The sequence below is a fragment of the Heloderma suspectum genome, chromosome 6, assembly GCF_057233095.1.
Source record: "Heloderma suspectum isolate Gila_16-S chromosome 6, 16-S_ref, whole genome shotgun sequence".
NCBI classification, from domain to species: Eukaryota; Metazoa; Chordata; class Lepidosauria; order Squamata; family Helodermatidae; genus Heloderma; species Heloderma suspectum.
In genome coordinates, this window is record NC_139463.1 from 64,074,760 (window position 1) to 64,102,002 (window position 27,243).

At 47.0% G+C, this 27,243-nt stretch overlaps 1 protein-coding gene across 16 annotated transcripts in view; it reads right to left on the bottom strand.

Moving 5' to 3' along the window:
• LOC146341020 (uncharacterized) overlaps positions 1–27,243 on the bottom strand; it is a 65,544-nt gene extending 38,301 nt beyond the window's left edge. For 7 of the 16 annotated variants that reach the window (XM_084804619.1, XM_084804618.1, XM_084804617.1 and 4 more), the window contains exons 1-5: positions 26,943–27,229; positions 10,532–10,650; positions 3,410–3,520; positions 1,794–1,865; positions 1,087–1,155 (exon numbers count right to left, since the gene is read on the bottom strand). In XM_084804619.1, coding sequence (XP_084660745.1) covers positions 1,087–1,155; positions 1,794–1,865; positions 3,410–3,520; positions 10,532–10,650; positions 26,943–26,961 — 390 coding nt within the window. In that variant the 5' untranslated portion in view covers positions 26,962–27,229. Of the gene's footprint in view, positions 1–1,086; positions 1,156–1,793; positions 1,866–3,409; positions 3,521–10,531; positions 10,651–11,336; positions 11,548–26,942 lie in introns of those variants that run through there. The other 9 variants (XM_084804606.1, XM_084804607.1, XM_084804614.1 and 6 more) reach the window with 8 other exon arrangements.

Sequence of the window (27,243 nt, forward strand, 5' to 3'; positions counted from 1 at the left end):
CACAGCCATTGGTGGTCATGATTGCTAACTCTTTTTGTGGGGTGGAAATACTTGTTGCTGGGACACAACAGCACCAATAACATGTGCACACATCACCTTTGTCATATTCATGCAATAATTGTCTGTGAATAGATAAACTTACCAGAGCTGCAGGAACAGTTTCTAACTTTATTGTCTCATTGCGCAGGGATTAATGGCTTGGTGTTGAATTCAGGTGGAATTAGTTGTGTCTGCTGGTCTGGTGTTTTTTTCATTGAAAAGGAAGAGGTCCTTAGCTATCTACTGGGTATCTACTGGTCCTCCAGTCCATCTGAGGTTTGATACCCTTATCTTACGGAGACCTCAGACCAGGGGCAGCTAAAACAGCACATTCCTGAATAACCTAAACAACCACCACTGAGTGACCAAGAGCCATATTAGGTGGCTTTACCCCACCAAAGATACACTCGATAGGGAGCTACACCCAATCACAGCCCTGTAAAATATCCATATGTACTTGCCAGGAAGTATGCATTGCAAACATATGGTGGCTGCATGCAAACATTACATACAAAATATTTCACACGTTTCAAGTGTACTTGCAATGAATGTGTGAAACAGCCCATCAAGGTAATTACTCATACCTCTGGGACTGAGTGAGGCGAAGGGGGTTTAGGTCAGAGGTCACGGCTGGCACTTAGGGGTTTGGGTTGTTTTTGGAATTAACCACCGATAGAATAACTTTCAGGATCCTGAAAACACAGAACTTTGTTTTGTAAAGAGAAAGTGTAGAAAAGCAAGAAGCAGTGTCTGTCAGTGGCTCAGAAACCACAGTCCAATGTGGGTGGAGGGGCCTTCCTAGCAGCCAGGGGCAGTACATCTTTCTGCATACGGTCCTAACTCTCCATGGAGGCCCTAAAGTCTTTCAAAGAAGGGCAGGCAAAACATAGCTATAGCAGTGCCAATCTCAGCGGGAGCGTCTCATTGGGAGAATCACTCCTGGAGGATTCAGAACTGCCAAGATGAGATGAACCTCACTGGTGCTGCCTTGTAACTATGTGGCGTGGGTTCTCCAATTAGGAAGGCTGGAGCCCTCCGGTGACTCACTTTAGTCCTCTGGTGGTCTTCCTCTGTGGTCACTGGAGGCGAGAGTGATCTTTGCATCTCCCCTTTTGTCTGAAACATGAAGAAAGGAGGAGGAGGAGTTAGAAAACTCTCTGGGAAAGTTAAAGAAAGGTGCTTTCTAACGGAGTGAAAAGAACAAGCAAAGGTTTCTGACTGAATTAAATCATCTATGTGACTGTTTGTTTTTCCAGAATAACCACTTTGGACATATCCATACTACATATTTAAATTGCTCTAATTGTCATTAATTGTCATTAAGTGAACCACCTAGAGAAGCGGCAGAGTTCAGGGTTAGAGCAAATGCTTCGCAAGGAAACGGTCCCGGGTTGTAGTACCATTACATAGCTGATACAAGTTTATAGCATAGATCTGAATGTTTACTTAGGCTGTAGTTTAATCCTTGGGACGCCACACTTGGGTGATAATGCCGCTGAGGCATTGCTCTTCTTCAAGCAACTTGAAGCAGAATTAAAACAGTAGTTCCAGATGCCATTTAATATAGTGCTAGATTTACCATAACAATCCAACAAAACCCATCCCCACAGGCAAGATCCCAATATATTTTCACTTAGAAGGAAAGCCCACTGAACAAAGGTCCTGCTTTCCCTGAACTGTTCCTTTCATTGTTTCCTCCTTGCACCTTTCTTTCAAAGTGGTATCAGTTGCTTCGTAGCTAAACCCCAACATACCTGTTTTGTCATAGGGTCACCCCTGATTGTAGGCTGGTGATCTGATGGCTTCGGGTGTTTTGTTGAGGTGACCTGGTAGACAAGATAACAAGAGTTAGGAAATCATCTTTTCAAAGGCACCAGCTAAGACCAGGTATCTTCTTACTAGGAAGACCCAGTAGCTGCAAAGTGCACACATCTGTCTGCTTTCAAAAGGCTGCTGGTCCTTTAGTTAGTTTGTTATTTCCTTTACTCCAAATATATGAATCAGCCTTTTACTTACAAATTGCTGGGGCTGGGCTTTACTAAGAGGATCTCCACACCTCATGTTTCTTGCGCGTTCATGGTTGCTCACTCACTGAATTGTGCGGGTCCATTACATGACGCTGTCGTTGTCCAGTCATTATTCCACTATTTCCTCCCACCTATCCCGTGTTTTCCTCAAATGGAAAAAATGGGGTATTTTTCCAGATATGTGCAAATGGAGCGCCATGTCCTCCCCGTGTATTTCTCCCCAAGCGTGAATGAAGCACTGAGTGCGGTTGTTGGGGCCGTGGTCACGAAGTCGAAGGTGGTGACCAAGGTCTGATGGGCGTTCAGCCTTCCCGCTCCTGCGCCATTTTGGCTCCTTGCCATTTTCAGCGTGCCTGTTCAAAACAGAGCGGCAGAGCAGCAGCGAGGGGGGGGCGGCAGAGCGGAGGAGCAGCAGAAGGGCTGAGCGGCAGGGACTGGCCAAAAGCATGGAAGAGGGAGGCGGGGCCCGGGGAGATCGGTGAGGGGGCCGTCCGCGTGTCAGTCCCCATCCACCAGTAACGTGCAAAGGGAGGGAAAGAGGCAGGAACCCAGGAGCAAGCATCGCTGAACCTGGAGCGTGTGTAATGCCTCTTCACGGAAGCATAGCACGATGGGAATGGCCATCTACAGAGAAGGAAGCATGTGTAAAGGGAATCAGTGGTCATCCTGCATTTAAAATGGAAGCGGAAAGCCCCGTTATAAATGCAGGATTTTAGGCTGGTGTAGAAATCCCCTAACGTGTTTCCTCTTTGCAGAACAAATGATTCATTCATGCTTTAATTTTTAATTGTTATTATCCACATTGCATAATGGCAACTTTGACAACTGTTAAACACAACTGTAGAGAATGTGAGGAAATGAGTAGTTATTATAATTCCCTCTACATTAAAAGCAAACTCAGTTTGCTGGGTGCTTATTCTTATATAGCCGAAACAACTCCATCAGCAAACAAGACAGAGGTATCAGTTCAGGGGAACACCAAGGTTTGCAGAAGTCCTTTTTTTTTTAAAGAACCATCCCCCACCCCACCCCCAGAGTCGGGGGAGAACAAAACAGCCAAATAAAGACTGAGGGTACTTTCAGATAGACAGCACCTTGTGCTAGCAGTCAAAAGGCATCGTGCAGCTTTTCTGTCTTTCTCTCGTTACTGGACTTTTTCTAGTAAGAAGAAAGCTGGAACGAGCGTTGAGAAGACATGGGAGGGCTACAAATGGAAGAAGATGCCGTCTGGACCTCCTGTAAAATTCCATGAATGAGGCAGGGCGATGGCAGAATAAAAGCCTCATCTGGAAGCACCTTTAGGAGAGCCAAGCAGCCATCTTGGCAATGCCTTCCCCACTTACCTGGATCTGTAGGAATTCAGGCTCTTCTCCGTCAGAGCTGCCCTCAAAGTCCATTGAAACGGGAAAGCTAATGTCAGGAGACACTTCTGTCCTGTCAGCTGCTGAGGTGGCCTGGGAGAAAAACGAAAATCATGAGCACCCTCCAGCCTGACATAATACAGATGCCATTTGACACCATTTTATATTGGTGTCGGGAGGGGGACCAGCTCAGAGCCATTTTGCATATTAATCTCCGTGTAGTGGGGAGAGAGGAAAGCTATATATTTTGCTAGGTCTGAATAGTGGTGTGTTTTCTACCACAAGAATACAGGTAGAGCTTCATTTATTTATTTTTAAAATAACCCTCAAATAACCCCTGCTGGCCAGGTCCACATGACAACCCCCAGCAGGGGGGCACATGCTGCAGCTCTTCAAGGATAAGTTAATCCACGATGGGCCATCATGTTGCGCAAGCCAGGTCAGTGTCTCTTGTTAACCCTGGATAATTGCCAGTGAAACCCACACTTAAAGTAATTGAACATATTCAAAGTATTTGAACATATATCCCAGGGGCCACTCCCGATCCCTTCAAGAAGAGTTTTTTGGTAAAGAATAAAAACCTTGTAAAATGTTAGGCTAGGACAGGAAGGCCTGGCGTGCTATGGTCCATGGGGTCACGAAGAGTCGGACACGACTGAACAACAACAACAACAAAATGTTAGGCTAGTTTTCTTTTTCTCCCTTTCTAGCCTCTAGCCTTGTTCTTTCTCTCCCCTCCTCCCAGCCTCTAACCTCACTATTTCTCTCCCCGCCACATCTTTAGCTCATTTTTGACTAGCCAGCCCCCCACAGCAGCCATTATAAGACTAGTATAATGGCTAGTCTTCTGTGGAAGCCATTTTGTGGTGGTGCCCACAGCAGATTCTCAAATTCCCAAATGTGTCTACGGATCCAAAAAGGTTGGGGGACCACTGATCTACCCCAATACCTACACCTAGAGAGCACTGTTACAACAGTAAGACTGTGACACTAAGATTTCACCTGCTCAGTCGGCGAGCTTCATTTCAAGCACTTGATAACGTATTACAGCGCAATTGCGTTTTTTCTTGTATAGCTTCAACCAAAGAAACGCTGCCTTTGGCAGTGATCACTGGTGCAAAAACAGGGACATCACTGATATACAATAATGTCTTACTTTCCTCTGTGAAATGTTGCAGGGATATGGAATCTTGACAGAAACAAAGAATAACCATTCACATTTGTCAAGCAATCTCAAAATGAATTATGATATTGCAGGTTCTAGATCAAATTAGGAACTGCCTCTAACTGCTCTATGAACACTTCAAAAGAACAGAATGAAGATTTTATACGTGGATGAAAATCGACTTAATAAACAAGACACTAGACGACACAAAGGCTCTTAAAAAGAACATATTCCTCCAGTTATACAGTGGCCCCAAGGAACGAAAGAGTGAAGACAAGCAAAACAATTTAAGTGTGGTGGAAGTCGATTGAACACACACTCTCTGCCCTTAAAAAAAAGTCTCAGAATGCAGCAAGCGTGGTTCAAACCACTTACACCACAAGCAAACTGTTGAGTCTGTCTTTATACCAAGTTCACATTTCATGTCAGAAAGCCTGTGTTCTTTTTTTGCCACTGTAACTGGAGGAACGTCCACCACTAGCCCGCCACACTTGTGTTTTGCATTTTGTCCGACTACTAATCCACTTTCTATCCGTAAGTGAGAAATCTTAATCCTCTTGTTTTGAAAGTGTTCATTTAATACATAAAATTAAAAACCCGCATATAACACCTTAGAGCATTCAATGGTTCACATACATTACCTTGTTGCAAATAATCCTTTAAACAGTGATGTAAAGTAACGCATTATTATCCTGATATTGCAGGGAGGAGAGAGAGCTGAATCTGAAAAGAGGGTTTGCCAAAGCAAGTTCATGGCAGAAGTGAGATATGAACCATGGACACCGTGACTTTTAGCTGAATCTTAGCCATCTTGCTGTCCCTGCTCTCACCTAGCACTTGAATCCAGTTCTTTGTTTATATTATGACCTCTTGGACAAACATGAGTTAGTGAGTCCTTATTATGTATTAAGTATCAGGATCCTTTGCAGGACTGTTTGGATACTGTTCACCCCTATGAACAGTGAAGCGTTCACTGTTACATTTTTAATGAACAATTAGCGTTACTTTTTTCAGGGTTCATATCTGAAAGCCATAGAGAGCTGCTTCACATGTGTATGCTCATCATTTGATGGTTCATCACAGATACAACTTTAGGAAGCTTCAAATATTTAGGAACACAGGAAGCGGCCTTATACTGGCGCAGACCATGGGTCCACCCAGCCCATTATTGTCGACACTGATGGGCAGCAATGGCTCCCCGGGGTTTCAGGCAGGATTCTCTCTTCGCCCTACCTGGAGATGCTTGGGATCAAACCTGAGACCTTCTGCATGCCAAGCAGGTGCTCTACCCCGCTGAGCTGTGGCCCTTCCCCACATGTTTATTACTTGAAATTTTATCGCCCCAGCTGTACAGGAGCATATGAATCTGTCTTCTGAATAGACGAAACTGAATCAGAGCACCAATTCATTCCATTATGGTCTAGTCTGACAGGCAGTGGGTCTCCAAGGTCCCAGGCAGGGGTCTTTCCCAGTCCAGGGACCAGGGACCCTGCAACAGGAGACTGAACCCGAGTCCTTCTATATGCAAAATGTGTGCTCTACCACCATCCCACCCCCACAGTGCTTTTCTAGAGAGTCCAATCACACATTCAGCTGCCAGTTATCACATGCACAATAATTAAGTACAGAGAAATTAGGTGGTGTACATGCAAGTGTGAAACAGCCCATCATGTCTCTGAACTGGTGCCATTATAGATCTGTTCCAGTCCCCCCCCCACCCATGGAGAACATCTGTGGATTTTTAGATATGCTATGTTAATAGATACATCTGTTTCTCTCTTTCTTAATATTTCTGTTCAGGCTGCCCCTATTCTTGTTCAGCATTTCCACTCGGGGTGGTCCCTTTCTGCCAATCTCCCTTTGGCAAGTTAAGATCGCTTACTGTATATGTACTGAATTCCTGATCCATGTGCCCTGTGAGGGAAATGGGACTTGGCCTACAAGTCCAGGTCACTCTGCCACAGCAGCCAAGGATTTGTTGTGTCTGACAGGACCTTGGTTGTTGATAAGGTAGCAGGGAAAGGACAGTTAGACCTGGTGCGGAGAGGGTAAGAGTGAGTGAGCGTCTGTCACAGGGTGGGGGAGCTGGCCTTGAGACTTTGGCCTGTATCTCCCACATCAAGAGCGCGCTCCGATTAGCAGCTGCCTGGCCTGTATTGCCACAAGTGTTTCATGTGGAGGCATTGGGGGGAAAGGTAAGAACCTGTGGGACAACTGGTGCATTAATTGCAGGGTGGGAGAGTGAGCAAGTAATGCAAGGAAAGTGGTAAACAGAGGTTGTGCATGCCCGCAGCAACACATACACACATGTGTGAACAGAATACTGGACTAAACGGACCCTTGGTCTGATCCAGCATGGCTCTTCTGATGTTCTTATGTTCACATGTGCCACCACTTACAACCCAGAAATCACACACTAGCCACGCCTGCCTGTGTGTAGCAACCCACAACATACCCTGGCCCCAACCCGTATGCATGAACAAAACACACACCACAAATGCCCATGGCTCAAAATGTGTGCATTTGAACGACATTATACAGATGCCATCTCTCTCTCTCTCTCTCTCTCAGACACACACACACACACACACACACACCAAGTTTCCCTTCTCAAAGCATAAATCCTTTGCTCACATGCTAAGCACAGTTTGACACATCATGCAACAGTAAACTCAGGTTTGCTACTGTGTACACCTGTCAGGGACTTGCAGCCAGACAATCCTAGTTCCCTGATAAGTGCATGGCTGTGCAGTCACTCTTGATATGTTTAGGGGTACACCTAAGATTTTTTTTTAAATGGTACACCTAAATAGGAAAAGAGTGAATGCAGCTCTGAGGGCAGCTTCAGATGTGATTTTTCTCCCGCATAGTTAGTACTTTGTGCTTTCTGCGTCGTTAGTAAAGTCATTTCCTGAAGCACAAATCCTTGGTCCCAAAGCACACTTGTATGTCACGTACGGAAGACCACACCCTTTAATGTGCACAAAAAACCCACCCCTTCTCTGCTTTAATGCACATAGAATACTCCACCATGCTTCTGATTCTGTGTTCACAACAATAACCATCGTGGATTACAATCCCTGCTTCACTCACAATCACATACTGGGGTGTGTGTGTGTGGGGGGGGAATCCACTTGTTTGCCATTAGAAAATTATTGCCTTGCTAGATCAGACCAAAGGTCCATCTAGTTCAGCACTGTGTTTCCAACAGTGACCAGGTAGATGCCTCTCTCTAAAAACTTTGGCTCTGAATACAGCAGGGTGGTTAAAGGCTAACTGATCAACATGATGTGATCCTGTGCATGTGCTACAAACCATCACAAGTGTGAAACATATATGCTTATATTTAGCACTCCCACTGGGGGTACCAGAAGCAGGGAAGCATAGTTCAGTAGCAGAGGGCACGATCCCCCCTTCAGTCCCCAGCATCAACAGGTCTGGCTGGGAAAGACCCAGCTAAAAAACCTTAGGGAGCGGCTGCCAGCCAGTGTGGACCAGGGGTAGGCAACCTTTTTGGGTGTGTGGATCCATCTGACAATTTGAGAAACTGTCCTGGGCACCACCACAAAATGGCTGCCATGGGAGGCTAATCACAAATGACAAATAACCTGCCCCAAAGACTGAGTACAAGGCAGTGGTGGAGGCTGAGCCCCAAGACGCTAAACAAACAACTCCATTGAACCCACAGTTTCTAGCCCCAACAGAAACCTATTTCACAGAAGGAAAATTTCTTTTCCCCCTTCCCCTCTGTCAGCCAACTCATTCTCCTCATCTATTTTTCTCTCACATACTCATTCTCTCCCCCCCTCGTCACCCATAGATGCACACACACTCTCTCTTACACACACACACACACACACACACACACGCACCATGCTCCAGGCAGCCTATATCCTACATCCATTCTCTCTCTCTCTCTCTCTCTCTCTCTTTCTCTCTCTCTTTCACACACACACACACACACACACACACACCTGTCATGCATGCATGTATGCATGTATATATGCATGTATCTGTCCCTCCCTTCTCCTCCTCACTGCAAACACAAGACAAGCCACACTCGTGCTTTTTCAGGTTCCCTCCAAAATCCTTCCAAAATCTCTCTCCCTCTCTTTCTCTCATACATGCAGCCTCCATCCATTCAGACATACAAGGACACAACACTCCCCAACCCCCCAGGTTGTCCCCAGCTGGTTCCCCCAGCTCCTGCTGGCATCCTGCTGCCCTTCCTAGCTCCCTCCCCCCCCCGGCTCTCTTTAGCTCCCCCACTGCCAGCTGATCGAAGAGCCCCTTTTCTTTCTCTGCTTCTTTTACTTGGTGGCTGGGCAAGTACCATCTTTGTTTCCAAGAATGTCTCTGAGCCCCACGCGAAGCCCAGAAATGAAGGGAAATGAAGATGGCAGCAGCGGGAAGCCCTCACTTTGCGCTGAAGCCAGTGCAGCTGCTGGTGAGATTTATTTAAATAAATAAATAAATAGCCAGAGGTGTAGGGCACCTGGGGCAGGGGCAGGAAAGGTGTCCAGAGGCACACGGGAGCCGGCGGGTGCCACACTGTCTAGCTCCGGTGTAGACAAGACTGAGTGAGGTGGAGCCATCGTCTGTACTCAGCATAAGGCAGCTCCCGTGTACCACAAGGGCTGCGCGCTCGAGGTCAAGTAATGTCGATTAGGTTGTGGAATTCCCATAACAGTTCACAGCCAGGAGATTCCCTTAAGCTTTATAACTGACTGGGATGTGGAGGTGACCGTTCTTCCGGGTTAATTATTGCAGAGTACAAGGGTGTGAACGTTTGTATACAACCTCTCCACGCTCCCTCCATGTGCTGAAAGCCACCGACCGGTTCACACACACACACACGCAAATTCCAGGTTACTTAACATGGAATAGTGTTAATTCAGTTTAAAACACATTTTTGCCCAGGGAGTGAAAGACTAGTAGAAAGTTGGATTGCCGCTCCTCCTCCTCCTCCACAACACACACACAAGAACACACACCTTTTCTCCCATTCCTGCAGGGGAAGCGTGAAATCTTATCCTCCTCCTCATCAAGCATTTAATATTGCACCAGGGAAATTCTTAGATGAATGTCTGAAAATGCAACACTAGGGAGCGGCCCTGATTCTGGATTGTTCTTTGAGTAAAAGGCTGCAGTCTTGTGTATGCGTTTTTGAAGGCTGGGGCACATTCGAGATGCTCACTCACTTGCCCCCTCTTGCGTACAGTTCTGTTCTTGCTCCCACCCACTCACTTGTGAATTCACATTCAGTTTCAAAAAGAGACCATTTCGGCACGTGTGCTCAGGCACGTTATCTGTACCTAGTGCAGCAAGGAGGCTATTAACTTGGAAATCATGGGTTCAAATCTCACCCCATCCACGAACTTACAAGGTGGCCTCGGCCCTCTCTTTCTCCAACCAGAAATATGGGGATGATGATACTAATGGCTTAATTTACAGAGCTGCTAAAGATTACTGCAATAATGGGAAAGGCTATGAACACCCAAGACGTGCCGTATAAATGCCAGGTATTATCGCTCCTGTGCCCAGTCTGCACCCAGTTACCCAAACATTCCCTCTTTGGCAGCTGTGCTTTCCCCTTGCTGTAATAGGTTTACATATCCGTCACAGGTATATTTTTCCACTTTTATTTCTTTTTGGAGAAGCTCCCTTGCTTTTAGCGGGTCTGGGGAAGTCAGACATTGAGCAGGTAAAGCTTCCCACTGTATACAAATATAGCAATGGGGAATGCATTGACTGTCGAATATCTGCTTGTCACGCTGCATGTAAGCTAGTAAAAAAGGATGTCAGCTTACTCCCTGCACTGAGCAGGGGGGTGGCCTAGATGAACTGCTCACCCCAACTCGATGACTATACCCAGTTGCCACACAATTCACCATGCACAGCTGGCCCACCCACCCAGCCACCACTTGGCAACTGCTCACCAGGGCTGTTGTTCTCTCAGATGTGGCCATCTCCTCTGTAAATGTGTCCAGTGTACTCCAAAGGGAGGGTGTGCTCAGGACCATCTTTTCAGAGGGTTGCACGACATCAGCTTCCACATCTGGGAAGGCAAACTGGGCTATTACCACATCAGAGCATCCACAATATGAAATAAATTGCTCCATTCCCTACACGATTTCCCCAGAGCAGTGGAGAGAAGGACCTCAGTTAGGATTCTCTCTTTTTGTATTTATTTCCTTCCCCCTTGGAGCTCAGGGCAAGACTCACAACAACCCTGCAAGGTAGGTTACACTGTCCAGCACACTACACGCCATCCTGGCTCTCCCCAGTTTCCCCTGGCGAGCCCCCCACATCAGGCAGCAATTCACCAGATGTAACTTTCTGCCACGCACAGATGCCATGATGTGGAACTTTAAGAGGAAAGAGCTAAGTGGATCACTGCATTTTCACGCAGAGAAAAGCAGCCCCTGTTGAAATCCTGCCCCTCACACAGCTAGATGAGATTCTGGAGCCCTGGCAGGTGCAGACAGAAGTGGCCACCTGATCCCAGGCAGCCTAGCTCCCACTGCTTTCTGCTCCAAACTACGTCCCATATACCCCCCTGGCAATGCTTACAACCCAGGAACCCCACCTGGCTCCAAGCCCTCCTCCATGCCAAATAGTGGTCACCACCCCTCCCCTTTTAGATGAAGCCTCCTGGTTTCTCCTACTCTCCAACACTTTCCCCCATAAGAGGGCAACGGGGGAGGGAGAGGAGAGATGGCTCATGACAGCTTTTACACTCACCTTCGGGGGTAGTGGGCATCTCAACAGTTGTAGTCTTGGTGTCCTTGGAGTCACCAAAAGGCCACCACAACTGGGCAGCACTGGGTGGAGCCAGCCCCACTAAGGCCAAGAGGAGGCAGAGACAACCGAAAGACTGGGCTCCTCTCAGGGCTGCCATGGCTCTTTCAGCCTTCCAAGTCTTTAGCACACGCTCCTCTCCACACCAACCTTTGGCACTTCTGAGTCTAGCTCTTATCAGCCCACGGTCCCCTCCCACCAGTCTCTCTCTCTGCCAATCAGCTGGCATCTCACCCTTGGACACTACATTCTCCTTTAATTTCCATCGCCCAGGGTGGGGGGTGGGAGTAGCTGGGCCAGTCTGATGCATCAGTCTTGTGGCACCTTAAAGACTCACATACTGATTATGGCATAAGCATTCCTAGATGTTGTCTACTTCATCCGATGCATGGAGTGTTGTCCTGAATTACAGGTATATATACACACACCTGGGGAGTGGCGTCAGAGGGGAAATTAAATGCAGGAAGTATAGACAGTGAGAATTATATTATTAACAGTGGTCAATCATAAATCCGTTGTTGGTTAAAACAGACACATCCTGGCATTGGTAAACTGATTAACATACATAATGTGATTTAAAAAAAAACCTTCATCCTCATTCAAGCCTTAGGGCATTTTTACACCAGCCTAAAATCCTGTATTTAAAACGGGTCTTTCTGCTTCCGTTTTAAATGCAGGAGCACCACTGACTCTCTTTACATGCGCTTCCTCCCCCCTGCCTGCCCTTCTCCCCGTATCTGAGTCCTCCATTCTCTTTCAGTGATCTCGCTCCCCTTCTTGCCGCTTTAACTCTTTGTACGGGAGGGAACTGAAGCGGAACACAGTGGGGTAATTTGACAGTTCATTATCTGCGATCTATTTAAAAACGGAACAAAGGGCATTTAGTGCAGGAGGGTCACAGCAAGGTCACGGCATCATGTAAAGAGCCTGCAAACTTCCGTGAAGGAGCAATCTCAATTGTGGGATAAAAGGTCTGTGTGATGAAGCCCTTAGCTGATAGAACTGAACATGTTCATGTATGGCAGTTTAGTGGTTTCACGTTACGTTTCCCTCTGAAGTTCAAGAATCAGCAATTTAAGGTCAATTATGCATGGTGTGGAGAATGTGGATAGGGAGACATTTTTCTCCCTCTCTCAAAATAGTAGAACTTGGGGTCCCCCCATGAAGCTGATTGGTGGGAGATTCAGGAAAAATAAAAGGATTTCTTCACACAGTGCATAGTTCAACTATGGAATTTGCTACCACAGGATGTACTGATGGCCTCCAATTTGGATGGCTTTAAAAGGGGGTGGACAAATTCCTGGACGAAAAGGCTATCAATGGCTACTAATTTTGATGGCCATGTGCGACCTCCAGTATCCAAGTCAGTGAGCCTGTGTACACCAGTTGCTGGGGAACATGGGTGGGAGGGTGCTGCTGCGCTCTTGCCCTGCTTGTGGGTTCCTGGTTGACAGCTGGTTGGCCACTGTGTGAACAGAATGCTGGACCAGATGGACCTTTGGTCTGATCCAGCAGGGTGCTTCTTATGTTCTTATGTAATTCCAGAGTGTCCTGGGAGGCTTAAATGTCCCCCCACTGGTTTTTGAACATTGCTATTTCTGGTGTCAGATTTGTATCCAGATTTGTATTCTTTTATGTAGAGACTGGCCAGTTTGTCTTGTGTGGAGTGCAGATATGCAGTCTGGTGGATGATGGCATATACCTTATTGGAAGATGGGCAGGTGAATGAATTGCTGATATTTCAGATAATATTATGAGGTCCTGTGATCATACTTCCAGAGTAGACATGGGGACAGAGATGGCATCTGGATCTGTGGCTGGTTTTGGTCCCTCATGTCCGTATCTCTGTTATGTGGCCTGTTAAGGGAGCCCCTTCATTACATTACAACTGCTGCGAGGAACCCAGAAAATGCATAATCACACACTGGTTCCCCGGCATCTAGGAAACTTCACTCAATCAGATTCCCTACATATCTGTATGCTGGAGGTTAAAGATGCATGAACACTTGCGTGTGATGTCCACACATTACAAGTTTGCTATCAGAAACAACTGTGTAACACCAGAGTTTCCCACAGCAACCATAGGGCCAGGAACTGACTTAAATCATAGGTTAAAAAAAAAAAAAAAAACAGAAGGAAAGGGGAGAACCTACAGTTTCCCTAGTACCACAGACAAGATTGAGGGAATTATGGTAAGGATTTCTCCCTTGCAAAAGTTCAGGAAGCAATGGTACCTTTGGGGTCAAGGCAAGAGAAAGGAAGGGGCTGGAAAAGGAATCAATGTGTATCAGTGATGGCAGAATAGCTGATGGCTAGGACTGGAAGAGGGATTAATAGCTGATGTTGATGTTTGGCCGCTAGGCCAAACGTCAACATTTAACACCCAAAAACACATCTCCTCCATCCTGCCTTTTGCCTCTGTCAGTAAGTGAGTTACCCGCAAAGTAATCTACAGTCTAAACACCAACCCCAGGCGTCAATGGGTGATAAGGTTTTGGTGGAGTGAAAGTACCTGTTTGGGTTTTGAAAACAGCTCAAGGCTGTCTTGAGTCATGGCTGGCAGGGCCCACATTCTGCTGTCCCCTGAGAGGGCAGGCAGGAGGGCGGGAGGGCTCTGGCATGTGGAGCAGAGTTGGCTCCAAGAACCAATTAAGGAGGAGGATGGTTCTTCCACACCCATTTCTTCCATGTGTAGTAAATGAAATTTCTCTCTCTAGTTTATAACATGGAAACATCGTTAAAGGTAAGGAGAACTAAAGCACCGATAGATGTATACAAATTAAGACAATAACGCATGCTAAGTCACATAATAATTATACTTCTCATTCCAAAAAATGTACCAGTAATGACTATCTCGCTGTTGCCTGCCTCCAAGAACATGGACTATGGCTGCAGTCGTATACACACTTACCTGGGAGTAAATCCCCTTGAAGTCAATGGGGCTTACTTCGGAGTCCACGTATATAGGATTGCACTGTTAATTAATTGAGGCATTAGCGCTATATAGTTCATATACATGTGTACATGTTTGATGGCAATCTCTTTCTCCAGTAATGCACAGTACTTATTTTAGCAGTCATTCAGAAGAAATTCCAAATCAAACTCACAAGCAACCCAATGATGTTACAAGGAGGTAGCATCATCTGCCATGTTGTTTCTTTTTTCTATTGTCTTTGCATGTGTCTCTTTCTTTGCCCGCATATGTGGCAGTCATCTGCCAGCAATTCTGCCTTTTTTCTGTTTATACACATGAGCAAAACAGGCTCGTTTCCCACCTATGATGAACCACACAAAGGTTTCTGCTATTTTCCCAATAGACGTTACTTCCCTGACTTGGGCCGTGTTGTTTCCACGACAACGGAAGGTGAAGCAAACGGAGGAATACCAGAGTTTTCATGGAATCGCCATGGCTCTGCACAGGGCTCCACGAAGGACTGCACTGCACCATTATAAGCCACTGACAGAAACAAACTTCCGGGTGGGGTGGGGGGATTGGAAGTGAATGTCTTCAGGCTGGCTGGGGCTGCTCAACCAATACGAGAGGCTCCCCGCTTCAGGCTCTACTCCCCTTTCTCCTTCCTCCTGAAGCTCCGGTTAGGCGATGATGCAAAGGATTGAAGCTTTGCATCAATTAATTACTCCCCAAAAGCCTTGAACCAAACAGCACAGCAGAGTCACGCAGCTTTGGAAACAGCACTTCACAGCCATTAGGGGAGTTACTATGCCTTTCACCCGATGAATACATGATGTACCCCAGGTCTACTTAGCATTTTTGGCTTAATGGCAACCTTAGTAAATTTGGGAACAAGCCTCATTGACTGCAACTGGAGTTACTTCTGAGTAGACTTCCCCAACCTATGCCCAATTCCACCCCCCCTTTCCCTCTAAAAAACGGGCTTCTGCATTAGCAGGCACCCCTGAATAAATGCACTGTCACATGATAGCGCAAATGCATGATAGTGCAATTTCGGGAACAAGTCTGATTGATCACAACAGGAGTTAGCAAGAACCTCTGAACTAATGTGCTATTGTATGATAGCGCAAATGCGTGACAGTGTTATTTTGAGATAGTGTTATAGAGTGAAAGTGAGCTACTGACATAGGGGGTAGGCATATTCCTGGAGAAATATGCAATAGTGTTATAATGAGATAGCGAGGGGCGGGGGCAGAAGTGCGCTGGAGGCTGGGGCTTTTTTCGCTATTGCGTGATAGTGATGCTTTCTAAATGTGCAACTGAGGATTCTGCAGTAATTACCTTTGGAACTGCATCTGGCTGAGAAGTTATATATGTACACGCCATCCCACGGCACTTTTAGTAGTGTAAGCCTTAGCTCCTGATGGAGTAATGACTTTATGCGCACAGCTCACAGGCAGCAGCTGTTGGTGAATTTATTTATTTATTTAATTTATTAATCGCCCATCTGGCCGGTCACCCAGCCACTCTGGGCGATGTACAACAATAAAAACAGTTTACACAATAAAATTCAACATTAAAAACATAACATTTCTAAAATTACCCTAGCCCACCCCAAATGCCTGCCTGAACAACCATGTTTTTAACGCATGGCGGAAGCTCATTAAAGAGGGGGCATGGCAGAGTTCCCTAGGGAGGGAGTTCCACAGAGTGGGGGCCACCACAGAGAAGGCCCTCTCCCTCGTCCTCACCAGCCTAGCTGTCGTGGCTGATGGGATAGAGAGAAGGCCATCCGAGGCTGATCTTGTTGAGCGGTCTATCTGGTGTTGCTGGAGGCACTCCTTGAGATAGGCTGGGCCGGACCCGTATAGGGTTTTAAAGGTCAAAACCAACACCTTGAATTTGGCCTGGAAAACAACTGGTAGCCAGTGCAGCTCCTTCAGCACTGGAGTGATGTGATCTTGCCGGCAGCTGCCTTTAATCAGGCGAGCCGCTGTGTTCTGTACCAGCTGCAGCTTCTGAACCGTCTTCAAGGGTAACCCCACGTAGAGCGCATTACAGTAGTCTAAACGAGAGGAGACCAGGGCATGTACTACTGATGGGAGCAGATGGTCGGGAAGGGGCGCAGCCACCATATCAGATGGAGTTGGTACAGCGCTGTTCAGCTCACAGCTGACACCTGAGCATGCATGGACAGCTGGGAGTCTTAAGATGACCCCCAAGCTGCGGACCTGGTCTTTCAAGGGTAACCGTACCCCATTCAACACCAGGACAACATCCCCCAACCTCCTCTTGTCTCCCACCAAAAGTACCTCGGTCTTGTCAGGGTTCAGCTTATTCCTCCCCATCCAGCCACTCACCGTCTTCAGACATTTGGACAGGGATTCTACGGCCAACCTTGGTGAAGATTTGAACAAGAGGTAGAGCTGCATGTCATCTGCATATTGATGAGCGGCCATGGGTCCAAAACCTCCTCTCCCAGTGCTACCCTCTGGTACCTGCTGGAGAGGAAGGACCAGAACCACCGTAATACGGTGTCTCCAATGCCCAACCCCTCCAGGCAGTCCAGGAGGATACCGTGGTCAATGGAATCAAAAGCTGCTGAGAGGTTGAGGAGAACAAGGAAGGAGCATTCACCCCTATCCAGAGCCCTCCTCATATCATCCACCAAGGCAACCAAGGCCGTTTCTGTCCCATGCCCAGGCCTGAAGCGCGACTGAAATAGATCTAGATAATCGACTTCTTCCAAGTGTGCCTTCAACTGCATCGCTACCACCCGCTCGATCACCTTGCCCAAAAAAGGCAGATTCAAAACTGGGTGAAAGTTGTTCAGAACTTGGGGATCCAAGGAGGTGCTTGCTTTGGGTTCGCAAAGCCACGCTAATGCGTTGTTTCAGTTTAATCCTTTATTTTTAAAGAAGAATCCTGGTCACCAGCCGGGAAATGGTGGAAACATCATGGAAACACAGGCGTGGAAAACATTGGGGAAACATCCCTAGACCAGGGTCATGGTGAAAGGCACACCTCTAGGCAGGGCTAACATAGTGGAGTAAATGTGGAAGGTTGGTGTACGCCACACAGAAGTGCAGACAAGCCGAACTAAGGAAAAAAATCGGACTATAAGCAGTCTCAGGAAAAACGTTTTTTCCGTGATAAGCTCCAGTGTGGTTGCTGGATGGCCACAGCGTCATGTATCCCTAGTGACCTCCATATGCAGCCAGTTCAGAGTAAATCGCTCATGGAAACAGGCCCATAATCATTTTCTTAAGGTGAAACTGCCTTTTCTGTGTAGCAGCCCAGCTATCTCTAATATCTCATTTTAGTTGGTTCCATCTATCTGAATTATCTCATCATGATATTCTAGGCAGATTGTCCCTCTCCTCGCAGTAGACAGGGATCTCTCCCACATGTTTGGGCCCCTGGGCACATTTGGCATTTTAAACAAGTGCCCCAGCCACCTCCACAAAGTGGCTGCTGTAGCGGGGTGGAAGGCCAATCACAAAAATGTTGGGAACACCACCACCCCTTGAACCTGTGTTTGTGTGTGTGCATTAATATGCACCCTGTGTGTACACGCTACTCACTCTGGCTTCTCTCTCACTCCCTGGCTCTTCTCTCTTTCTCTCTCTCTCTCTGGCTCCTCTTTCTCTCTTTCCTGTTCTCCGCCCTCTCTCTGGCTCCTCTTTACCTCTCTCTCTCTCTCTGGCTCCCCTCCCATCTCTCTGGCACCTCTCTTTCTCCCCCCCCCATTAAAACCAATGGAGTGATTTGAGGGTCACCCCCACCCCCACAAAGGGCCTTGTCCTTGGTTGTGGCAGGAGGGTGGACTTCGCCCTCCTTCCAAATGTTTTTTTTGGCAAGGCGGCTTTTTCCCCTCTGTGCAAGTGAATGGAGGAATTGTCCCATTCATTTGCAGAGGGGAGAAATAGCTTTTTGGGTGCCTCAACCTGGTCTTGTGGGTGCAGGTGAGCCCACAGGTGCTGCACTGGAGACCCCGGCACAAGGTATCTTTTGGAGTAAGCCACTGCCAGTGGGGAGTTGTGGGTAGGATGGCTTGAGCGCACACATGTGCATACACACACATGCGTGCGCGTGCACACACACACACAACTTAGAAACCAGCAAGGATTGTGTAGTAGACTCAGGGCTCCTTCACACGGAGCTTTTATCCTGCGACTGAGATTGCTCCTTCACTTGCCTGCCGTGACCCTCCTGGGCGTCTCCTGCACTAAATGCCCTTTGTTCTGTTTTTAATAGATTGCAGATAATGAGCTATCAAATTACCCTGTTTTGTTCCCTTTCAGTTTCCTCCCTGAAAAGAGGAAAAGTGTCAAGAGGATCAAGATCAATGAAAGAGAATGGAAGACTCAGATATGGGGAGAAAGAGGGGGAAGGGGTGGGGGGAAAGGAAGCATGTGAAAAGGGGAGTCCTTGTGATCCTGCATTTAAAATGGAAGCAGAAAGCCCCATTTTATGCAGGATTTTAGGCTGGTGTAGAGATGCCCTTCCCCTTCATGGATCACTGCCTTGTTGTGGCGAAGGGGCTTGCGTAACTCAGTGAAGCCATAAGCTATGCCGTGCAGGGCCACCCAAGACAGACAGGTCATGGCAGAGAGTTCTGACAAAATGTGGTCCACTGGAGAAGGAAATGGCAACCCACTCCAGTATTCTTGCCAAGAAAACCCCATGGAACGTATCACAAGGCTAAAAGATATGACGCCGGAAGATGAGCCCCTCAGGTCGGAAGGTGTCCAATATGCTACTGGGGAAGAGCAGAGGGTATTTCCAAGTAGCGCCAGAAAGAGTGAAGCGGCTGGGCCAAACCCGAAAGGACACTCAGCTGTGGATGTGTCTGGTGGTGAAAAGAAAATCCGATGCTGTAAAGAACAATATTGTTTAGGAACCTGGAATGTCAGATCAATGAATCAAGGTAAGCTGGAGGTGGTCAAACATGAGATGGCAAGATTGAACATCGACATCTTGGGAATCAGCGAACTAAAATGGACAGGCATGGGCGAATTTAATTCAGGTGACCATCATATCTACTATTGTGGGCAAGAATCCCTTAGAAGAAATGGAGTAGCACTCATAGTCAACAAAAGGGTGGGAAAAGCAGTACTGGGGTACAATCTTAAAAATGATAGAATGATCTCAGTACGAATCCAAGGCAAACCATTCAACATCACAGTAATTCAAGTCTATGCCCCAACCACTGAGGCCGAAGAAGCTGAGGTTGATCGGTTCTATGAAGACCTACAACACCTTCTAGAACTAACACCAAAAAAAGATGTCCTCTTCATCATAGGGGATTGGAATGCTAAAGTAGGAAGTCAAGAAATCACCGGGATAACAGGCAGGCATGGCCTTGGTGTACAAAATGAAGCAGGACAAAAGCTAATAGAGTTTTGCCAAGAGAACACGCTGATCATAGCAAACACTCTTTTCCAACAGCACAAGAGGCGACTCTACACATGGACGTCACCAGATGGTCAATATCGAAATCAGATTGATTATGTCCTTTGCAACCAAAGATGGAGAAGCTCCATACAGTCAGTAAAAACAAGACCTGGAGCTGACTGTGGCTCAGATCATGAGCTGCTTCTTGCAAAATTTTGGCTTAAATTGAAGAACGTCGGGAAAACCACTAAACCGTTCAGGTATGACCTAAATCATATCCCTGATGAATATACAGTGGAGGTGACGAATAGATTTCAGGGATTAGACCTGATAGACAGAGCGCCTGAGGAACTATGGACGGAGGTCCGTAACATTGTTCAGGAGGCAGCAACTCAATCCATCCCAAAGAAAAAGAAATGCAAGAAAGCCAAGTGGCTGTCTGATGAGGCTTTACAAGTAGCTGACGAAAGAAGGGAAGCGAAAAGCAAGGGAGAAAGGGGAAGATATACCCAACTGAATGCAGAGTTCCAGAGAATAGCAAGGAGAGACAAGAAGGCCTTCTTAAATGAACAATGCAAAGAAATGGAGGAAAACAACAGAATGGGAAAGACTAGAGATCTCTTCAAGAAAATTGGAGATCTCAAGGGAACGTTTTGTGCAAAGACGGGCATGATCAAGGACAAAGAAGGCAGGGACCTAACAGAAGCAGATGAGATTAAGAAGAGGTGTCAAGAATACACAGAAGAACTATACAGGAAAGATCTGAATGTCCCTGATAGCCATGATAGTGCGGTCACTGAACTTGAGCCGGACATCCTAGAGAGTGAAGTCAAGTGGGCCTTAGGAAGCATTAGTAACAACAAAGCTAGCGGACATGACAGTATTCCAGCTGAGCTATTTAAAATCCTAAAAGATGATGCTGTTAAAGTGCTGCATTCAATATGCCAACAAATCTGGAACACTCAACAGTGGCCACAAGACTGGAAAAGGTCAGTTTACATTCCAATTCCAAAGAAGGGCAACGCCAAAGAGTGTTCAAACTACCGCACAATTGCGCTCATTTCACATGCCAGCAAGGTGATGCTCAAAATCCTACAAGCTAGGCTTCAGCAGTATGCGAACCGAGAACTACCGGAAGTACAAGCTGGGTTTAGAAGTGGCAGAGGAACTAGAGATCAAATCGCCAACATTCGCTGCATCATGGAGAAAGCAAGAGAATTCCAGAAAAACGTCTATTTCTGCTTCATTGACTACGCTAAAGCCTTTGATTGCGTGGATCACAACAAACTGTGGCAAATTCTGAAAGTGATGGGAGTACCAGACCACCTTACCTGTCTCCTGAGAAACCTGTACGAGGGTCAAGAAGCAACAGTAAGAACCAGACATGGAACAACCGATTGGTTCAAAATTGGGAAAGGAGTACGACAAGGCTGCATATTGTCACCCTGCTTATTTAACTTATATGCAGAGTACATCATGAGAAATGCCGGGTTGGATGAATCAGAGGTCGGAATTAAGATTGCTGGGAGAATTATCAACAACCTCCGATATGCAGACGATACCACCCTAATGGCAGAAAGCGAAGAGGATCTCAAGAGCCTCTTGTTGAGGGTGAAAGAGGAGAGTGCAAAAGCTGGTTTGAAACTCAACATTAAAAAAACTAAGATCATGGCCTCTGGCCCCATCACTTCCTGGCATATAGAAGGGGAAGAAATGGAAGCAGTGACAGATTTTACTTTCTTGGGCTCCAAGATCACCGCAGACGGTGACTGTAGCCATGAAATTAAAAGACGCTTGCTCTTTGGGAGGAAAGCTATGGCAAACCTAGACAGCATAGTAAGAAGCAGAGACATCACCTTGCCGACAAAGGTCCGTCTAATCAAAGCTATGGTTTTCCCAGTAGTAATGTATGGCTGTGAGAGCTGGACTATAAGGAAGGCTGAGCGCCGAAGAATTGATGCTTTCCAACTGTGGTGCTGGAGAAGACTCTTACGAGTCCCCTGGACTGCAAGGAGGTCAAATCAGTCCATCCTAAAGGAAATCAACCCTGAGTGCTCATTGGAAGGACAGATAATGAAGCTGAAGCTCCAATATTTTGGCCACCTAATGCGAAGAGAAAACTCCCTGGAAAAGACCCTGATGGTGGGAAAGACTGAAGGCAAAAGGAGAAGGGGACGGCAGAGGATGAGATGGCTAGATAGCATCACGGATGCAATGAATATGAACTTGAGCACGCTCCGGGAGAGAGCGCAGGACAGGAAGGCCTGGCGTGCTATGGTCCATGGGGTCACGAAGAGTCGGACACGACTGAACAACAACAACAACAACAAGAGATGCCCTTAAACCTGGATTTAAATTCTCATTCTGCCTTAAAGCTTTCTGGGTGATCTTGGGTCTGCTAATATATACAACTCAGAAGTGGGCAGAAAGTAGATTTTCAGGTGTTTTGAACTAACTCCCATCTTTTTTGGCCATGCTGGCAGGGGCTTCTGGGAGCTGAATTCCAAAACATTTGGAGGTCTGCCTTCTCCCCCCACCCCCCATAACTTGCCCCACAGGGCTATGAGACTAAACAAAACAAAACAAAAACAAAACTCATGGAAACCCCAGGCTGAGCTCTTTCAAATAAATGTGGAATCAATGTATTAAGCTATATAACTTAACTGGACAATTCCATTATTTAGTCGTTAAATCCAGTTAAATTTAGATAAGCACAACTGAGTTCCTATGTTTCCATTTTCTTTCCATAGTTTTTCTACTATGGCTTAGAATCATAGAATCATAGGGCTGGAAGGGGCCTACAAGACCATTGAGCCCAAGCCCCTGCTCAGTGCAGGAAGCCTGATTCCCAAGCCGTCTCCCATCCATGTACTAACCAGGGCTGACCCTGCTTAGCTGCCGAGATCAGCTGAGGTCAGGCACATCCAGCCCTTACTCCTTTCCTCTAAAGAATCCCTCCCCTAGCTTTCAAACTTCCTAGGCACTTCACATTTTAAGGGCACAATCCTATGATGTTTAGACAGGAAAAAGTCCTACAACTCCTGCTCGGAGTTGTAGGAACTTTTTCAGTCTAAACACGCTTAGGATTGTGCCTTTAATAGGGCTGTGGGCGGAGTGCAGAAAAGCATAATCTATGGTGGGTGTCTGGGCAGGGGGAACCAGGAATTTTGCCCAGTGCAGCTTGTCACATCTTAGTGCTACCAGAAGCTCAAACCTTCACCGGCCTGCTCCTGTATCCAAGGATGGGAAAGGGGAGGTGTACGTTGTACCAGCCATGAACAGAATTTGGCAGTAGTTAAATACTGCACCACTTTCTCGTTCTCGCTCCTTCCCCTTCTGCTCTGGTGCCCTCATGCGGACATTTGTGAAAATGCAGGAAGCAGAAATACACGTAGGGACGTACGGACTGTGCAAAATCTGCTCCGTCTGTGTTTTGCAGATTGTCAGGTGCCTTTTGCTCCATCGTCCACCCACAGACGGATGCGAATATTTTTCCCCATCTTCCAGAAAAATACACAAATAATTATGCAAGTATTTACGTATTTACATAATTTAGCTTAGTATGTAATATTTAGCGTATTATCCCCCATTCCATTCAATGGTTCCTCAGCAAAAACATACGTATTTTCCTACAAATTTATATGCGCAAATTTCATCTGGAAGTCCACAGACTCCGCACAGCCTGAGGGGGTCGCTCCACAGCAGATTCTGTAGGTCGGACTCTTAGAAATCTGAGCTCATTTTAGTCCGTCTTGAATTTCTCCAGCATCCCTAAATACACATAGTGTGCAGTACCCAACGTTCCAGTGGTCTACTTTCATTCCCTGGATATGCCCAGGCCTCACCCTGTCAGCCCACAGTAATCCTAAAGGGTCTTCTTAACACTTACTTTGTTTTAAAGGGGTGCTGGAAATACTGGGCGGTTTAGAAATGGCCGCTTAACAACAGGTGTGGGGATGCTCAGGAATCTAAAGCGCAGCTTCTTTTCCCTCTGTCTCTCTGTTTTACTTATGTGCAGCAGTGTCACATGGGATATCTGATGTTACCCTCCCTAGACTTTGAAAAATATACATTCATGGAAGATGGGTCCTCAGCCATAAGAGCTACATGAAGCCTCCAGGAAGAGATGCAGTATACCCCTAAATGACAAAATACCAGAGACAAAACCATTGGGGAAGGCCTTCATTCTCTGCTTGTGAGCTTCCACAGCCATGTGGCTGAACACTCTTGGAAACAGAACACTGGGTTGGATGGCCTGCTCCACTGAGACAATTCTTATGATCTTATTGTATGCCTGTAAGTTTGCCCTGGCCAATCCCGTGGGCGGGGCTGGCAAGGCAAAGGATTGCTGGAATGAACCATTTTGGAAAAGTCTCAGGGCCAGATCTCAGGTTACATTTGCCACAAGAAGGCTTCTGAAAACAGTGCCTTCCTCCACCCCTTGTGGCCATCGTACAACACGGGCCACTGCCTGTCATGTGGATACATCTCCGTCAACAGCTGCCAAGAACATCTAGCAGTGGGCACTCTCCGGGTAACAGCAGGTAAGCCAGGCATTCCAGCAGGGGCTCACTGCTGACCCCCGGAGCCTCCAATCAGGGGCAACCCATCCACATAGGGGAACCAGGCAGTTGCCTAGTGTGCCAGGTTAAAGGGTGCCAAATTCAAGGGAAAACATACATTTAAAAAAGAAAACAACAACAAATACAATAACGAAGATGTCAGTACTTCAATTCCCGTGCACATACAGAGGGAATACAATCAAAGCTGTGGAGGTGAGCAAGGGACCAGCTGGGAATGGTGGGGCGAAGTCAGGCCGCCTGCCTGCCTTTAGGACCTGGTCCTCCCTTAGGTGATGAGGGACCTCCTCCTGCTCTGCTGCTGCTCCCAGCTGGAGGCAGGGACTGAGGGGCTCCCTCGAGAGCAGCAGCGTCCTTTGCCCTCGGAGGGCTGAGCCTAGGGGCTGGCAGTGACTGGATGGCCATGTTGCCCCAGGGATGCAAATGGGCCCCTTCTTCCAGGGACCTGCCTTGGGCATTGTGGATGGGACTTCTTTTGCAGAGCGGACAGCTGCACGCGTCTCCTTTGTGGTTTTTCTCAAACCCTCTGTGCCAATACAGAGCATTTCTACACTAGGCTTTTATTGTACGCTCATGATTGGTCAACCACGGAAGTTTGTGGGTCCTTTCCACGATGTTGTCAACATCCAGGGCATCTCCTGCAGTTTTTGACCTTTATCCTGCTTTTGAAAAGATCGGAGATAATGCAGTATTTAAATGTAAATCCGCTTTAATAGCCATGTGAAATTGCACAGTCCTGCTATAACCACAGCACCATGAAGTAAATATAGGGTGGCTCCATATGATAAGCTACTCCATCATGGAAGCAGGGAAGATACTCTGGGCTAGTCTCCCCCCCACCCCAGCCTCTCTCCTCTGCCTAAGCTATCTTGCAGGGTTGTTCTATAATGGAAGGAGACATGTATGCTGCTCTGAGCTCTTTGGAAGAACAGCAGGATAAACATCTAATATGGAGTTGAAGAAGTTACATATTCTGGGTGGGCCTCTCTGACTGAGTAAGTTGGGGTGCCCTCTCTGCTACCTCAGTGGAGTCAGCAGGATGAGGAGAAAAAGAAAAAGCGTAGCAAATTCTGACAAAGCATCTCCCTGCTCAGCATTTTTCTCCCCATCCCCGCTCTGCCCAAGTCCTAGGCCAAGCAGGGGGAGGCAGCAAATTCTGAGGAGGTGGCAAACAGGCTGTGCCAAGAAAGCCAAGAAAGACAGCCAAGAAAGACAGCTCCAAAAAGCAGCCTGTGTAAGGAACCGATCTTAATCCTGCAAAGAATCCAGAAGCAGAAGTCGAACATGCCAGCAGTGGCAAGAGCAAGGGCTCCTTCACATGGAGCTTTTATCCCACGATTGAGATTGCTCCTTCACGGAAGTTTGTGGGCTCTTTACATGACGCTGTGACCTTGCTGTGACCCTCCTGCACTAAATGCCCTTTGTTCCATTTTTAAACAGATCGCAGATAATGAGCTTTCAAATTACCCTGTTGTGTTCTGCTCGAGTTCCCTCAGTGAAAAGAGGAAAAGCGGTAAGAAGAGGAGCAAGATCAATGAAAGACAATGGAAGACTCAGATACGGGGAGAAGGAGGGGGGAAGGGGAGGGGGAAAGGAAGTGCATGTAAAGGGAGTCCGTTGTGAGCCTGCATTTAAAATGGAAGCAGAAAGACCCGTTTTAAATGCAGGATTTTAGGCTGGTGTAGAAATGCCCCAAGGAGAATTTGCAGCATCCCCCCTCCACTGGCCTTGCATTTCTCCCTCTAGGTGGCTGCATGGATGGTGCACAGGGCGAGTAAGCAAGTGGATGGGCAGTCAAGAGAGTAGCAAGGGGGAGGGACAGAGGGAGGCCCACCGAAGGCATCTTGCTCAAGCCCTTCCCACCCCAAAAACCTCTCTCGGCTGGTCATGCATTAGATGTCTACCAGAGGTTTGCCGCCAAAGATCTGGCTGGTTATTTCAAGCTAATACTAGTGTAAAGCCCGTGTCACCATGGGCGCTAGTAGTCTGAGAATGATCGGATGAAAATATGTTTGGCCTTGTGACTGGAACAACTTCCAGAGGGCATTTCCTTCTTTCCCTCCCTCTTCCTCTCTCAACTTTCAAATTATGTCCTGCGTCAGCTTCCCTTCAACGAGTACCCAATAATACAACCTCTTCCCACTACATTAAAGGAAGCCTCCCCCTGCCATAGCAAATAGGGTCTTCCAGCCCACCTCCCTCCCTCTCATTCATCCACACAATTAGCCCCCTTCATTCCAATAAGAACCCCCTCCGATTACATGAAAGCATAGACAGTCCCACCCCTCCTCTGTTGCAGAAAAGGGGGTGTTCCAAGCCTCCACCCAAGAAGCCCTACCCCCACCTAAAACAAAAAAGGAAATTGGGAGGATGCAGGTAATGGAGGTTGAAAATGCGTGATCTCAGCTCAGCCACTGTGTGGTGCAAAGCAAATAAACCGACACAGCACCATAGAGCAACAGGAGGCTGTTTGGCACGGAGAAAATAAACATACTGTTTTGCTATTAAAGCGCAAGTTTTGAACTTTTTTGAACTTCCAAAATTTTCTGCATGCCTACACTACGCAAGGTTCAGTGTTTTAAAAAACGAGCAAAATCGGTCTGGTAGATCTCTAGTAATATTACGCTACCGTATTCTTATATAGATGAAATTTCTCACCTCTGCAGCTCCTGGCCATGTGTAGTTCTACTCTTCTTCTCCCTTCCAGTTTTCCTGCTCTTCTGTAACTCCTCTGTCCATCCTTCGCTTCCTCTTGAGCAATCTAACTTCCAAATCCTTACCATAGTTTCCTGACATCCCCCTTCTTTCCTTGGCATGCTGATTTATAATATTTCCTTGGCATGCTTTTGTAAGCCACGACTGTAGTCCTTCTGGTCCTTTCCTAGCCCTTCTGCCTGCCTCTCGCTAGGATCAGAGCAGCTCAGCCAACAGAGCCTCTTTGGCTTGCCCCACCCCTCTC